This window comes from Nansenia antarctica, assembly GCF_963989245.1.
Source record: "Nansenia antarctica genome assembly, chromosome: 11".
NCBI classification, from domain to species: Eukaryota; Metazoa; Chordata; class Actinopteri; order Argentiniformes; family Microstomatidae; genus Nansenia; species Nansenia antarctica.
In genome coordinates, this window is record NC_137681.1 from 28,937,910 (window position 1) to 28,952,793 (window position 14,884).

The 14,884-nt window shown below is 47.1% G+C and overlaps 1 protein-coding gene across 1 annotated transcript in view; it reads right to left on the minus strand.

The window, feature by feature from the left end:
• myo1d (myosin 1D) overlaps positions 1–14,884 on the minus strand; it is a gene marked incomplete at both ends in the record, with an annotated part of 200,657 nt that overhangs the window by 133,208 nt on the left and 52,565 nt on the right. The window contains 5 exons of the mRNA XM_080542552.1: positions 2,066–2,161; positions 2,295–2,348; positions 2,570–2,735; positions 10,037–10,130; positions 12,109–12,317. Of these exons, the coding sequence (XP_080398678.1) occupies positions 2,066–2,161; positions 2,295–2,348; positions 2,570–2,735; positions 10,037–10,130; positions 12,109–12,317 (619 nt within the window). The remainder of the gene's footprint in view (positions 1–2,065; positions 2,162–2,294; positions 2,349–2,569; positions 2,736–10,036; positions 10,131–12,108; positions 12,318–14,884) is intronic.

A 14,884-nucleotide genomic window follows, 5' to 3' on the forward strand; every position in this document is an offset into this window, starting at 1 on the left:
TTATTATGATCCTTTTTGACATTTGCACCGCATGCGATGGCCTTACACAAGGCGGTTAGGGCCTAGAATAGTGGCTATTGTAAACATGGAGTTATGAGACATTTTAACGGCATGTGCACATCTGCTAAACACGTGTTTGTACTTGTTTATTCCAGTCGCTGACAGCCTCTCATCCAGACTTCCACAAAGTGCGTCGCCCGTTTGCTCAATGTAGTGCAGTGGCCACGTCCATTCATCACTTATTATGTGGACTGTTATGATTCTATAGAATAATATGAGTTCACCGTATGAATGCTAACAGAGAAGCTTAGCATACCTTGGGACAGAGGAGGGAGAGAGAGGGAAAGAGAGAAGAGGGACAGAGGGGAGGGGGAGAGAGGGAGAGAGATGAGGGACAGAGGGGAGGGAGAGAGAGAGGGAGAGAGAGATGAGGGACAGAGGAGAGAGAGAGAGAGAGAGAGAGCAGGGACAGAGGAGGGAGAGAGAGAGAGAGAGAGAGAGAGCAGGGACGGAGGAGGGAGAGAGAGAGAAGTGGTAGAGAGAAAGAGAAGTCGAGTCATAATGACATAGTTATGACATTCAGCCTTACTTGACCACTAACATAGTAGCTTAGCGTACCTTGACCGCTAACATAGTAGCTTAGCGTACCTTGACCGCTAACATAGTAGCTTAGCGTACCTTGACCGCTAGCGTAGTAGCTTAGCCAGTGGCGTACCGCAAAATCCCGAGGCCCCCCCGCAAGGTGGCGGCGGGGGCCCTTTCGCAACGGAGGTTAAAAAAAACGTCCGTTTTTTACAGTCCGATGCGTTATTGACGTTGCGAAATTTCGCAATATGCACTCTACATTCTAAATGCTTGACTTAGCAAAAGGTACAAACAAGTGAGAGCAATAGCCTATAACTAAAACCAAATGGTAGACTACATCAGTAGAATGTATTATAAGTAGAAAAGTACAAGCTTTATTTCTTTTATCAAAGTGTGGTGTGCACAGCAGTGCGATATCTGTAAACATAGCCTACAATCTGTAGACTCTCCGCTAAGGGTTGCCAGATGGGATTGAGAATTTCCAAACTAACCAATCTAAAAAATTGTAAATCCAGCAAAAACCAGCCCACCTGGCAACCCTGTCTCCGCTGCATCAGAGTCTACTTGTTGCGCAAAATAGGCCAGGGTTTGTCAAATCCTTTGTTGGACATCTCGTTTCTTCAAGTCCTGGTATATTGTGGCATTTCTTTACTGTTTGCCATCTGGTCTAGGAATACCCAGGGAGACGCAGACAGCAGAAGTAGAATAGAATAGTAGAATACAAAAAGAAACAGCTATATAGCCTAACCATGCTAAAGTATGTACTGACAGTCTGTGACTGTGAACCTGGCCGGACCCTGCCCTTCTGCCTGAGTTTGAGTATGATGCTGCCCAAATAAATGTTATTGTTTAGTGCTGTACGCTGTCGTGGTATTATATTGTGTGAATTATCATCTGTATGTTGTTTTTCTTTCACTCGACTAACCGCCGAGATAATACTTGAGACATGTACTTCCGTAATATATTTATTTTTTTTACAATATCGGACCGACAGTCCCACATATAGCGGCTATAATGTCCGAATAGAGAATCTACCACCACCTAAAGAATGCTTATTGTACTTGTATCCATGTTGAGAGTGAATGACACAGGGACAGACAATCAGGCAGCAAGGTGCACCGAAGCGAACTGACGCTGAACCCCTCATATAGGGCTTTCACACCGGCAAAGAACCGTGCCGGTTCGCGTTCGCGTTTGGGAACCTCCGAACGTTGGCGTATAGGCCTATATATTCAAATTAAGGTTGACACAATGAAGGGCCACTTATTTCCTTTGTTTTATATAAAAAAAAAAAAAAAAAAGTTTGTATCCAATGTTAGGGCCCCCTAGTGGCTGGGGCCCCCCCGCGGTGCGTCGCTTGCGGGCCCGTCCGCTACGCCACTGAGCGTACCTTGACCGCTAGCGTAGTAGCTTAGCGTACCTTGACCGCTAGCGTAGTAGCTTAGCGTACCTTGACCGCTAGCGTAGTAGCTTAGCGTACCTTGACCTGGCCTCCCACTTTGATGAAGTTGTAGGCCGTGGGGTCCTTCTTAATGTGCAGAGAGCGCAGGAGGGCCTCTGGAGCGCCCTTCACCATCTGGTGAAGAAGACCACACAAAGACGTCTCATTGACATGGGACGATGACCCGCATCAGACTCACACACACACTCACTCCTGAGGTACAGAGCAAACGCCAGAGGTCAGGGGTCACACCGAAGGACACACTCACCTGGTAGAAGGAGTGGAAGCTTCTTTCCCCTTCCTGTTGGAAAATGACTCTGGACTGGAGAGAGAAAACCAGGGGGTTTAAGTCAGGACAGAAATATGTATCAATAACCAATGTAATATCATCATGACACACGCACAGTCGCACGCACGCACCACACACACACACACACACACACACACACACACACGCACAAATACACCACAGCCATTCATAACCTCCATAATTGTATTCAGTCGCTCTCCTCAGGACACCTTGTGCTCTCCGGCGCCCCCTACCTTCTCCAGCAGGTAGTTGCTGATGTGACCTCCGATGGGGTCGCCCTTGAAGTCAAAGTTGATGTCCATGTACTTGCCGAAGCGGCTGGAGTTGTCGTTGCGGTTGGTCTTGGCGTTACCGAACGCTTCCAGGACACAGTTGGACTTGAGCAGCATGTTCTTCACCCTGTCAGAGAGGAAACACACACACACACACACACACATGCTTGATGAGAGAGGAGAGGTGAGGGGAGGAGAAGGAGAGGAGAGAGGAGGAGAGGAGAGGGGAGGAGAGAGGAGAGGAGAGAGGAGAGGGGAGGAGAGGAGAGGAGAGGGGAGGAGAGGAGAGGAGAGGAGAGGAGAGAGGAGAGGGGAGGAGAGGAAAGAGGAGAGGGGAGGAGGAGAGAGGAGAGGGGAGGAGAGAGGAGAGGAGAGGGGATGAGAGAGGAGAGGAGAGAGGGGAGACACACGTTCTCACTGTCACTGGGGGTTCAGCAGACCTGTGTATAGTATAGACCAGCGGTTAATTGAAACGTTTTTGTAAAAAAATCTATTATAAAAAATTATTAAATATTTGGCCCATTGGCGGCCCACTTGCACTCGCGGACCACCAGACGGCCGCGGCCCAGAGGTTGGGAATCACTGGTATAGACTATACTGTAGTTGTTTGTTTGAGGTCATGAAATAATAATAATAATAATAATAATAATAATAATAATAATAATAATAATACTTTAGACTTCTATAGCGCTTTTCTAGACACTCAAAGACACTTTACGAACTGAAAAGATTGGAATGTAATAATAATAAAAAATAAAAATAAAAAAGTATTGGGTTCTAATTAATTTTTAGATGACTAAATCTAAAGCCTGGTACACATATAAGGATTTTCTAAATCTTAACAGATTTTTTTATCTGAGAGAGACCCCACATGAAGACAAAAAATCATGGATTGAACAGCCTTGATCGTATTGTGTGTGGTGTGCGCCGATATTCCCAATACAGCACACCACATACAGTACATAAAGATATGTCGTTACGACAGTCTAGAGTCTCGTTCCCCAAGCCAGAAATCCCACGTGATCAGACGTGATCTAACGTAGTACCCTGACTGACCTGTACGAGGCAGCCATGTGCGACAGGGCAAATAAAGTGCAGAAGAACGAAAAGAAGAAGTCAGCTCGCTTCTTGATTGGCTACATTCCATCCACGTCACAATCGGACTCGTGAGCAGGGTTGCCAGATGGGATTGACACTTTCCAGCCTAACCACAGTCTAAAACTGCTAATTCCACCAAAAACAACTAGCCCATCTGGCAACCCTGCTCGGGAGTTGTCGGGAGTCGGGAGTTGCCCACACACATGAAGAATTTTGGTTGTCGGCCCCGACCATTTTCCGAGCAGATTGTCGGGGGAAACGGACTCTTAACACACCTCACACCACAGGATAATCTTGTAGGATAATCTTTAGAGCCATCCGATAATCGGGCGTTTGCTGTCCTTGGTCGGAAGGGGGGAAATCTGGCCAAAACCGGCCAGATTATCTTTATGTGTGTACCCGGCTTTAGTCTTTGTAGGACAATCTACTCTGTATACTGCAATTACACCTAGATTTCGTACAGAGAAGTGGCGAACAAGCAACGCCAGCGTCCTCTCTCGACCGGCATGTTTTGGGGGTAAATCGGGCCGTGGTCTTTGTACAGAGAGGAAACACACACACACACACACACACGCACACACACACACACACACACGGTTTGTACAGACATGCCACGACGTAGAGCCCAGCCGTGAAGCAGCGGTGGTTTATGTAGCGGAGCATCGGGTCAGAACAGGGGCAGGCCAAAGGTCTGGACCAGGGGTCCCCAAACTTTTTTCTGTGAGGGCCACATCATTTTTCCTTTCTGTGATGGGGGGCCTGGGTCGGTCTCTAACATAAAATAATATGGAACGGAGGCGGTTGCGCAAAGCAATTGCGCGCAGGAGAGCACTGGTGGATGCAAACAAAGTCTAAACAGTTGAATTTGGATGGAATGTATACCTATAGTGATATGTCAATGAAATATAATCAGTTTTACAGTCTGATACTTGAGGGAGGACCCTCATCATACACGGGGGGACCCATGAAGCAGGGCTGTCTGGGGGGTCCTTAAACGAGCATCAAACACTTAATTTCTTGCATTCTGGTGAATTTAGATGCAATTTGTGCCCTTTCTGCATCAATTTATGGTGGACATGTAATTATTTATGTAAAGGAAAACACAATATTCAGGCACCAGATGACCATTCAAAATGTAATGTAATATAATGCAATATAAGCAGTGGCGGCTGGTGTTAAAATGTTTGGGTGGGGCACAGCAGTGTGGCGGGGGGGTCCTCTTTCGCGCGCGCAGCGCGTGCGATTTTTTTCCCGCGTGCACGATTTTTTGTCGCGTGCACGCGCATAAAACACGCACTGGCGTTACAACCATTGTGTAATTTCAACTTTCACCCTTAAAATGACCGTGTGGGCCATGGAGAAGTTACCCTGTCAACTACAGACACTGAGGTGGAAGAGTGACCGGTCTATGGACGTCGGTACGGTCCAATACCCAGTGTCAGACAAGGAGGAAGTCTAGTCAACAAGGCTAGTACAGGCCTCACAGCTACACTCAGGTTAATAAAGGTAGCAGATGAATATGTGTACTATGTGTCTGTGTGACATGGCTACATCAATGAGCAGAGATGAATGCTGCAGTCAGTAGTACAGTACTATCTATTTTATAGACACATGATGGATGATGATGGAGAGTGATGGTGGTCAACACATTCAATGATGTATCACAACCAGACCATGTCAGAAACACAACCAGACCATGTCAGAAACACAACCAGACCATGCCAGAAACACAACCAGACCATGTCAGAAACACAACCAGACCATGTCTGTATCACAACCAGACCATGTCAGAAACACAACCAGACCATGTCTGTAACACAACCAGACCATGTCTGTAACACAACCAGACCATGTCAGAAACACAACCAGACCATGTCTGTAACACAACCAGACCATGTCAGAAACACAACCAGACCATGTCAGAAACACAACCAGACCATGTCAGAAACACAACCAGACCATGTCAGAAACACAACCAGACCATGTCTGTAACACAACCAGACCATGTCAGAAACACAACCAGACCATGTCTGTAACACAACCAGACCATGTCAGAAACACAACCAGACCATGTCAGAAACACAACCAGACCATGTCAGAAACACAACCAGACCATGTCTGTAACACAACCAGACCATGTCAGAAACACAACCAGACCATGTCAGAAACACAACCAGACCATGTCAGAAACACAACCAGACCATGTCAGAAACACAACCAGACCATGTCTGTAACACAACCAGACCATGTCAGAAACACAACCAGACCATGTCAGAAACACAACCAGACCATGTCTGTAACACAACCAGACCATGTCAGAAACACAACCAGACCATGTCAGAAACACAACCAGACCATGTCTGTATCACAACCAGACCATGTCAGAAACACAACCAGACCATGTCTGTAACACAACCAGACCATGTCAGAAACACAACCAGACCATGTCAGAAACACAACCAGACCATGTCTGTAACACAACCAGACCATGTCAGAAACACAACCAGACCATGTCAGAAACACAACCAGACCATGTCAGAAACACAACCAGACCATGTCAGAAACACAACAATGCCTCAGCTGAGTTAAAGAAAACCAACTCTTACCTTTGATGACAGAACATGAGCCGTGTTTACCCGTACCTCCGCCTTGCCCCGCGCATATTGCTATGAATAGTTCGAAGATAGGTGCTTGCACGTTAGGTGCGAGGCTGCTTGGTTAACCCATTAGCGGGAACATTATTAGTTGCACAAAATAGGCTGATTTAATTGACCATGAACATCAGAGACAGACATTACGAATGTTCATTTAAAATACTCCGGAAGCCCGAAGTCCGGAAAACCGGAAGTCGGGAGTCCTCAGCATAATGCATTGTCTGCAATACAACCGGAGATTTCTTGGCCAGGGCGCACAAATGTGCGTCCTGGCCAAGAAATAGAGACAGCCAATTGGAGCGCAGCTACAGCTCACGTGTAAGCGAAAAGTATTCGTCCTGGCATAGACTTCCAATGACCGGCGCCCCGACTCCTCCCCTATGTATTTTAACAGTGAGTTTTACACACACACACACACACACAGATAAAAATGTTTATTGTATTGGAGGATTTTTAATGAATGCTGATAGGCGCCGACAGAATATCAGCCGCATTTTGTGAATAAACAATGTTTATTTAAAAAAAAAACTTTTACAAATCACAACTAGGAAGTGAAGGTGGGGGCGGCGCCCCAGCGCCCTCTATCGGCCAGCCGCCACTGAATATAAGGCTCTCAGGCATTCTGTACTTTCAAATATGTATTCTCCTTGAGCAGTCAACATCAACTATCAGCTATTTCGCTAGCAAAAACGAAAGCTAACTTATTTGCGAAACAGCGCCCCCGCCACCACGTCGGTGCAATGCCGCAATTGCAGTTAGAAACGACAGAAATCCACCGAGTGCAGCGCTTGTAGAAAATACGACCGTCAGAGTTTTGTTGAGAGCTGGAGGCGGCTAGAAATATGACGGAGGCAGCTGCCTCATAATTCTCTATGCAGGAAAAACCCTGCTTGACACAGATCATGAACATATCGGTAAAATTATTTCGTTTTCTCCTGCAGCTGGGCATCTACATTATCTAATCCCCCATTGTTTCAATTCATCTGGTGCCTACTTGCTGACAGACACACCGCGGGACACACCTCCTCCGCGATCACATTCATACATTTATTGACAAACTTCTTTGCATTTAACAATAATAATCACTTGTGCACTGTTGGTTAAATCCCCTGCATTCTGAATCAACTTTTCTCTTTACCAACCGTTTTTCATCTCTCTGAATGTTCGTTCTAGCTCGCGTGCACCTGCTACAGATCCGTGCTCGTTCACTATGGAACGTTACGTTGAATGTACCGCATTCTGTGGGCGGGTGAAACTAACTAATAATGTTATTAATGAAAATAGTTTATAACTAAGGGACATTTTAATTTGAAAGCCAACCTTTAATATCAAATACAGATATTATATGATTAAAACATATTTAAAGTTTAATTTTCAAAATTTCTGGCATTGTTGAGAGTGTGTGGGGGCGACGTTGTTCAAAGGGCCGGTCCAAGTGTGGGGGTGGGCCGTGTCCGGCCCGCGGGCCGGAGTTTGGGGACCCCTGGTCTGGACTGTAAGCTGTGCTGTCTGCCTGTTGTGGCTTATACGCACACACACACACACACACACACACACACATGCGCGCACACACACACACACTTGCGCACACACACACAGATACACACACGCACACACACAGATACACACACGCGCGCACACACACACACACACACACAGACACAGACACAGACACAGACACACACACAGACCGCCTGCGGTGTCCATCCTATAAATCCTAAGATGCTCCATACAGCAATTCCTAAATAAAATACCTTATAGTGCGCAGGGATGTCCTAATAATTGTGGGCCTATAAATGTGACTAATGTTCTTTCAACCTCATAGAAGAAATATACAGTAGTGTGTCGGGCAATAATATGCAGCACTAATATACCGGTAGCCATAAAAAAACAGCTCTGTTTGTTGTCTGACTTTATGACGAGCCTCCCTCCATATGGCCGTAGGGAGAGAGGTTAGAATGCTTCCTTCATCCACCTGACCTTTGAGCTCTCGGTTACAGCTGCAATAAAAATGATGACAGGCTGATATATAGTTAGTTATGACCTGATGGGGGATACATATGCAAGGCTATCTAGTATCTATTCCACCGGCCGCCCGCTGTTTCTATAGGAACAGATGCGTGTGTACCTTAGCCCTGACCGATAAGGCCTGTAAGTAGTGGTGTAGTCTATGTGATATGCAGGACTACGCCGTATACCCACTAGGAAAGGCCAAGGATTTCCATATACCCACTTAAAAATGTGCGAGGATACGTAACAGCGTTTTGTGATAGAACTTTCACACTTTCATTCATAAAATTCACCCGGTCTGTGTTACGAAGCACTTGACTTTTGGACCATTGGGACTGACTATAGCGTCATATACCATCAATGGGGGGAAATGCGACATTATGTCAAAATGCAGCACTATCATACACAGATCAGCCTGTAATGTTAGATATATATAACGTTAGACAGGGAGTGCAGATTTATTTTGATGGCGTTCCAAAATGAACAATATGAGGCTGGGAGGGAAAAATACCCACTAGAAAACACTAGACTACACCACTGCCTGTAAGACACGGATGCACTGTCACAGTGATGTGGTGAATTCCTGCAGCGATGCATTCCATATGTTCATCTGTTTCTCTCCTCCGTGTATAAACCTGTATGGGTGATGACCACCATGACCCTCGACCTGCCCTTCTCTCTCTCACTCCCTCCTTTCTCTCTCCCCTTTCTCTCTCTCTCTCCTTTCTATCTCTCTCTCCCCTTTCTATCTCTCTCTCCCCTTTCTATCTCTCTCTCTCCTTTCTATCTCTCTCTGTCTTCTCTCTCCTTTCTATCTCTCTCTCTCTTCTCTGTCTCTCTCCTTTCTCTCTCTCCTTTCTCTCTCTCCTTTCTCTCTCTCTCTCTCCATCTCTCCTTTCTATCTCTCTCTTCTCTCTCTGTCTCCTTTCTCTCTCTCTTTCTCTCTCTCTCTCTCTCTCTGTGTCTCTCTCTGTCTCTCTCCTTTCTATCTCTCTCTCTGTCTCTCTCTCTCTTCTCTGTCTCTCTCCTTTCTCTCTCTCTCTCCATCTCTCCTTTCTATCTCTCTTCTCTCTCTCTCCTTCTATCTCTCTCTCTGTCTCCTTTCTCTCTCTCTCTCTTTCTCTCTCTCTCTCTCTCTCTCTCTCCCTGTGTCTCTCTCTGTCTCTCTCCTTTCTATGTCTCTCTCTCCTTTCAATCTCTCTCTTTTCTCTCTCTCTGTCTCTCCTTTCTATCTCCTTTATCTCCTGTATCTCTCTCTCTCTCTCTCTCTCCCCTGTTCTTCCTCTCTCTCACTCCCATTACAACCTGTCTCTTGTAGTAGTACGGGTTTTCATGCAATATTAATCTCATCCCACTCAACAGTCCTACCCAGGACAGCCCCTATTCACTGCAGCAGAAGCCCTCCCTGCCAAAACACACACTCTCAGTCTAAACACACACTTCCAGTCTAATCTAATCTGCTGGCGTTCCACGTATCATCACCATGCTCCTAACAAGCTATATTAAGAACATTTGTGCGTGTCTACGTTATGAATGTGGTATTATCCAATGTTTACTTTGAGTGTGGTTTGACCAAATGTGGCGTCCCAAGACTCTCCTAGTGTAAGGTGTTGGACTGACTTCAGAGAGAGTGGATGGTGAAGTTAGGGAGGTAAGAACGTCTCACCTCTCCACCTCTGCTCTCTGGTTGGGGTTGGTGATGGCAGCGATGTATTGCATGATGTATTTACTGGCTTCTGTCTTCCCTGCTCCGCTCTCCCCTGAAACACATGATGGTCACATGACTTCTGTTAAACAACAATAACAAATGACAGAATTCACTACACTGGTCACACTGGAGAGGGGTCTGTTAGAATGGACACAGATTAAGACAGGGCCTTCTGACACAGATTAAGACAGGTCCTTCTGACACAGATTAAGACAGGTCCTGACACAGATTAAGACAGGTCCTGACACAGATTAAAACAGGTCCTTCTGACACAGATTAAGACAGGTCCTGACACAGATTAAGACAGGTCCTGACACAGATTAAGACAGGTCCTGACACAGATTAAGACAGGTCCTGACACAGATTAAGACAGGTCCTTCTGACACAGATTAAGACAGGTCATGACACAGATTAAGACAGGTCCTGACACAGATTAAGATCCTGACACTTTCAATAGAGACTCTCCATTGAAAACCCTATTTTGGCTTTGACTATGAGAAGGCTTCATGTAGGTGCTGGATACTGACCGGTAATGTAGTGTATGTGAAATATCAGATATTAATCTAATGACAGCCCCTAATTCTACTTTAAACCTCTAGAGTGAACGGTGAGATTTATGTCATGAGATGGTTTATGAGATGTCAGAGATGTAAAAAAAGATATGCTATTCCTCTCTTCACCACTAAGTGGCGCTCTGTCAACCAAATACTTTCACCATGTTGTCACTGCCTGTGGTCACTCTGTGTTTTCATAGAAAGAAGGCAAACTTGGGTTCTGCTATTTTCAACTGAATTGGCTCATATCAATTTCCCCTCAAAATTCTCTCTCTCTCTCTCTCCACCCAAACTAAAATCTCACATTACCCCAAGACCTAAAACATTTGAGTCAAAGTCAGACATTTAAAATAACATTTAGATTGAATATTTTCATTCAAACAAACCAAATCTAGGCCTCAAGACAGACGCAACTTTATCCATTTGAACTTGTGGTACAGTATATATATATAAGCCCCCTGTCTGCCACCATACAGCCACACACCGCATACAATAACAGCCTATTTCACCTACTATTAGAGGCGCCTCGGGGGTCAAATGACCATAGTCTTTACAATGGCAAGCTGCTACTTACACACAACGACCACTAGTTGGCCGTCTTATAAATTAGCCTGCCTTCTACACAGAAAAACTGCAAAATAGCTTCATACTAGCTTATCCTGATGTGATTTTGAAAATGTAAGGATACTGGGTGGTACATATCTAGGAGAAGTCATGAAAGGAGGGTCCTGAAATTTGATCGAGTGCAAAGATACAACATTCTCTTTACTCACAGGGTCAAATGACCCCACCCAGGGCTGTTCTATTGTTAATGACCCCACCCATGGCTGTTCTAGTGTTAATGACCCCACCCACGGCTGTTCTATTGTTAATGACCCCACCCGTGGCTGTTCTAGTGTTAATGACCCCACCCATGGCTGTTCTAGTGTTAATAATCCCACCCATGGCTGTTCTAGTGTTAAATGACCCCACCGTGGCTGTTCTAGTGTTAATGACCCCACCCATGGCTGTTCTAGTGTTAAATGACCCCACCCATGGCTGTTCTAGTGTAAAATGACCCCACCGAGGCTGTTCTAGTGTTAATGACCCCACCTATGGCTGTTCTAGTGTTAAATAACCCCACCCCCGTCTGTTCTTAAATGACCCCACCCACAGCTGTTCTAGTGTTAATGACGCCACCTGTGGCTTTTCTAGTGTTAATGACCCCACCCGTGGCTGTTCTAGTGTTAATGAACCCACCCGTGGCTGTTCTAGTGTTTAATGACCCCACCCGTGGCTGTTCTAGTGTTAATGACCCCACCCGTGGCTGTTCTAGTGTTAATGACCCCACCCGTGGCTGTTCTAGTGTTAATGACCCCACCCATGGCTGTTCTAGTGTTAATGACCCCACCCGTGGCTGTTCTAGTGTTAATGACCCCACCCGTGGCTGTTCTAGTGTTAATGACCCCACCCGTGGCTGTTCTAGTGTTAAGGTACCTGAGATCATGATGCAGGTGTCCTTGTTGCGTCTCTTCATCGCCTTGTACGCCGCGTCTGCGATGGCGAACAGGTGTGGCGGTCGCTCGTACAGCTCCCGGCCCTTGTACTGCTCCACCACCTCCCGCCCGTAGATGTTCATGGCACGGTAGGGGTTGACGGAGACCACCACCTCGCCGATGTAGGTGTAGATACGACCCTTCTCAAACCTGGGGGCGCAGAGGAAGAACGTACCTGGTTAGGGGTGAGGTTATGGTTATGGTTAGATTAGCTGGTTAGTGGTCAGGTTATGGTTATGGTTAGATTAGCTGGTTAGTGGTCAGGTTATGGTTATATTAGCTGGTTAGGGGTCAGGTTGTTCCAAGATGGCCGCGCGCTTAGACGCTGCGGCTCGGGGGGCTACCACAGTGGTGTTTCATTGTGTTTTTAATTACTTTTGTATGTTCACTCTTTTTTTAGTACTTATAGGGAACAGTTGTGTATATAGTACCTACAGCAGGCTCGACTTATTAGAAGTCGGCACGCAAAACGACAAGATAGTTAGGGCGGATTTCCTGGAGCAATACAGCATTGACAAGGACATCGCCAGGCTACCGGGAGAGCCCTGGTTCACAGTCCCCTCCCTGAGGCGGAAACGCCGGCGGCGAGATCGTAGGAAAAGGCGAGGCCGCAGGGGAGGCCTGCTAGCAAGATTGAGACGCAGCCCAAACAAGCCAGCTATTCCAAGCATTTTCCTCTCAAATGTCAGATCCCTGACAAATAAGATGGATGAACTGAGACTACAGGTGGCAAAAAACAGCATCGTAGGGGATAGCTGTGTGATTATTCTGACCGAAACCTGGCTAAATGACAACATTGTGGACGCTAACGTTAGCTTAGAGGGCCGAACGCTACATCGCGCTGACCGTACGGAGCGTAGCGGGAAGTCAAGAGGAGGTGGGATCATAATATCGACGAAGGATAGCTGGTGCTTAAACACGAAAACTGTAAGTAGCCACTGCTCCCCAGACCTAGAATACTTGACTGTTAAATGCCGACCCACATACCTGCCTAGGGAGTTTAACGCGGTGCTAATTACATGTGTGTATATAGCACCTAGCTCTGACAGCAAAGTAGCATTGGCGCGACTATATGACGTCATTAGTAGCCAACAAAGCACTGATCCACAGGCTATCCACATCATAGCGGGGGACTTTAATCATGTCGACCTGAAGGCAGTACTACCCAAGTTCTACCAGCATGTAAAATGTGCAACGAGAGGAGAAAAAACACTGGATAAGGTATACACCAACATCAAACGTGCTTACAAGGCTAGTCCGCTAGCTCATCTAGGCATGTCTGACCATGTGTCAATCCTCCTGATTCCTGCATACACCACAATGGGGAAAAGTGCTCCCACCACCACTAAGACGATCAGAACCTGGCCAGAAGGGTCCGCTCCACTGCAGATCTGCCTAAATGACACCCTATGGCAGGAATATGAGCATGAGGACCTGGAACAGTACACGTCGTCGGTTCTGAACCACATAGTGAACTGCACCAACTCAGTCACCGTGGACAAACGGGTCCGGGTCTACCCCAACACGAAGCCATGGATGACTGGGAAGGTCCAAAAACTGTTAAATGAGAGGGACAACGCCTTCTTCGCAGGGAAGCGCACACCGCTGTACAGCTCCACCAGGGCCAACCTAAAGCGCGGCATCAAAGCGGCCAAGGCAGAGCACAGAGAGAAGATTGAGAAATGCCTCCTGAGCAACGACTCCAGGCGGATGTGGCAGGGGGTTCAGCAGATGACAAACTTCAGAGCCAACAGGCTCACAGCCGCAGAGGACGACCCCCTGCTGGCGGGAAAGCTGAACACCTTCTACGCCCGGTTCGACGAGGGGCGAACGGAGGTAACCACAACACAGACACCACTCTCTCCAGCTCTCAGCAGCCTCACCCTCACAGAGCACGAGGTGAGACGCGTACTGAAGGCGGTGGACCCCAGGAAAGCCTCGGGGCCGGATGGCGTCCTGGGACGGGTGCTGAGAGACTGCGCCGACCAGCTGGCCGGGGTTTTCACCAACATCTTTAACCAGTCCCTGTCCCAGGCCACCGTCCCACCCTGCCTGAAAACCTCAACTATCATCCCAGTCCCGAAGAAAAGCACGGTGAGCTGCCTAAACGACTACCGCCCGGTGGCACTCACACCAATCATCATGAAGTGCTTCGAGAAACTAGTCCGGGCCCACATACTCACACGCCTCCCGCCCAACCTGGATCCATACCAGTTCGCCTACAGAGCCCACAGGTCCACAGAGGACGCCATAGCGACGACTCTCCACGCCACTCTATCCCACCTGGAGAGGGGAAACAGCTACGCGAGACTGCTCTTCGTGGACTTCAGCTCCGCCTTTAACACCATCCTTCCAGACAGGCTAGTGACCAAACTACTAGACCTGGGTCTATCACACTCTATATGTGCGTGGATCAAGGACTTCCTGACCGACCGACCCCAGAGGGTGCGGGTGGGCCCCCACACCTCCACAGCCCTCAGCCTCAGCACTGGGTCACCCCAGGGCTGTGTGCTAAGCCCCATCCTCTACAACAGGGGTCGGCAATTAGGTTTGGCCTCGGGCCAACATTTTTTTGAGCCACTAGATGGCGGGCCAGAACATAATCAAAGGCTAATTTAAGTAATTGATTGTTTAAGAAATGTGACACGTTCTAATACTTTGACTTTTCTTTCGAAAAATGTACACATCGCTAGTCAACTAACACAGCTTGTTTTGTG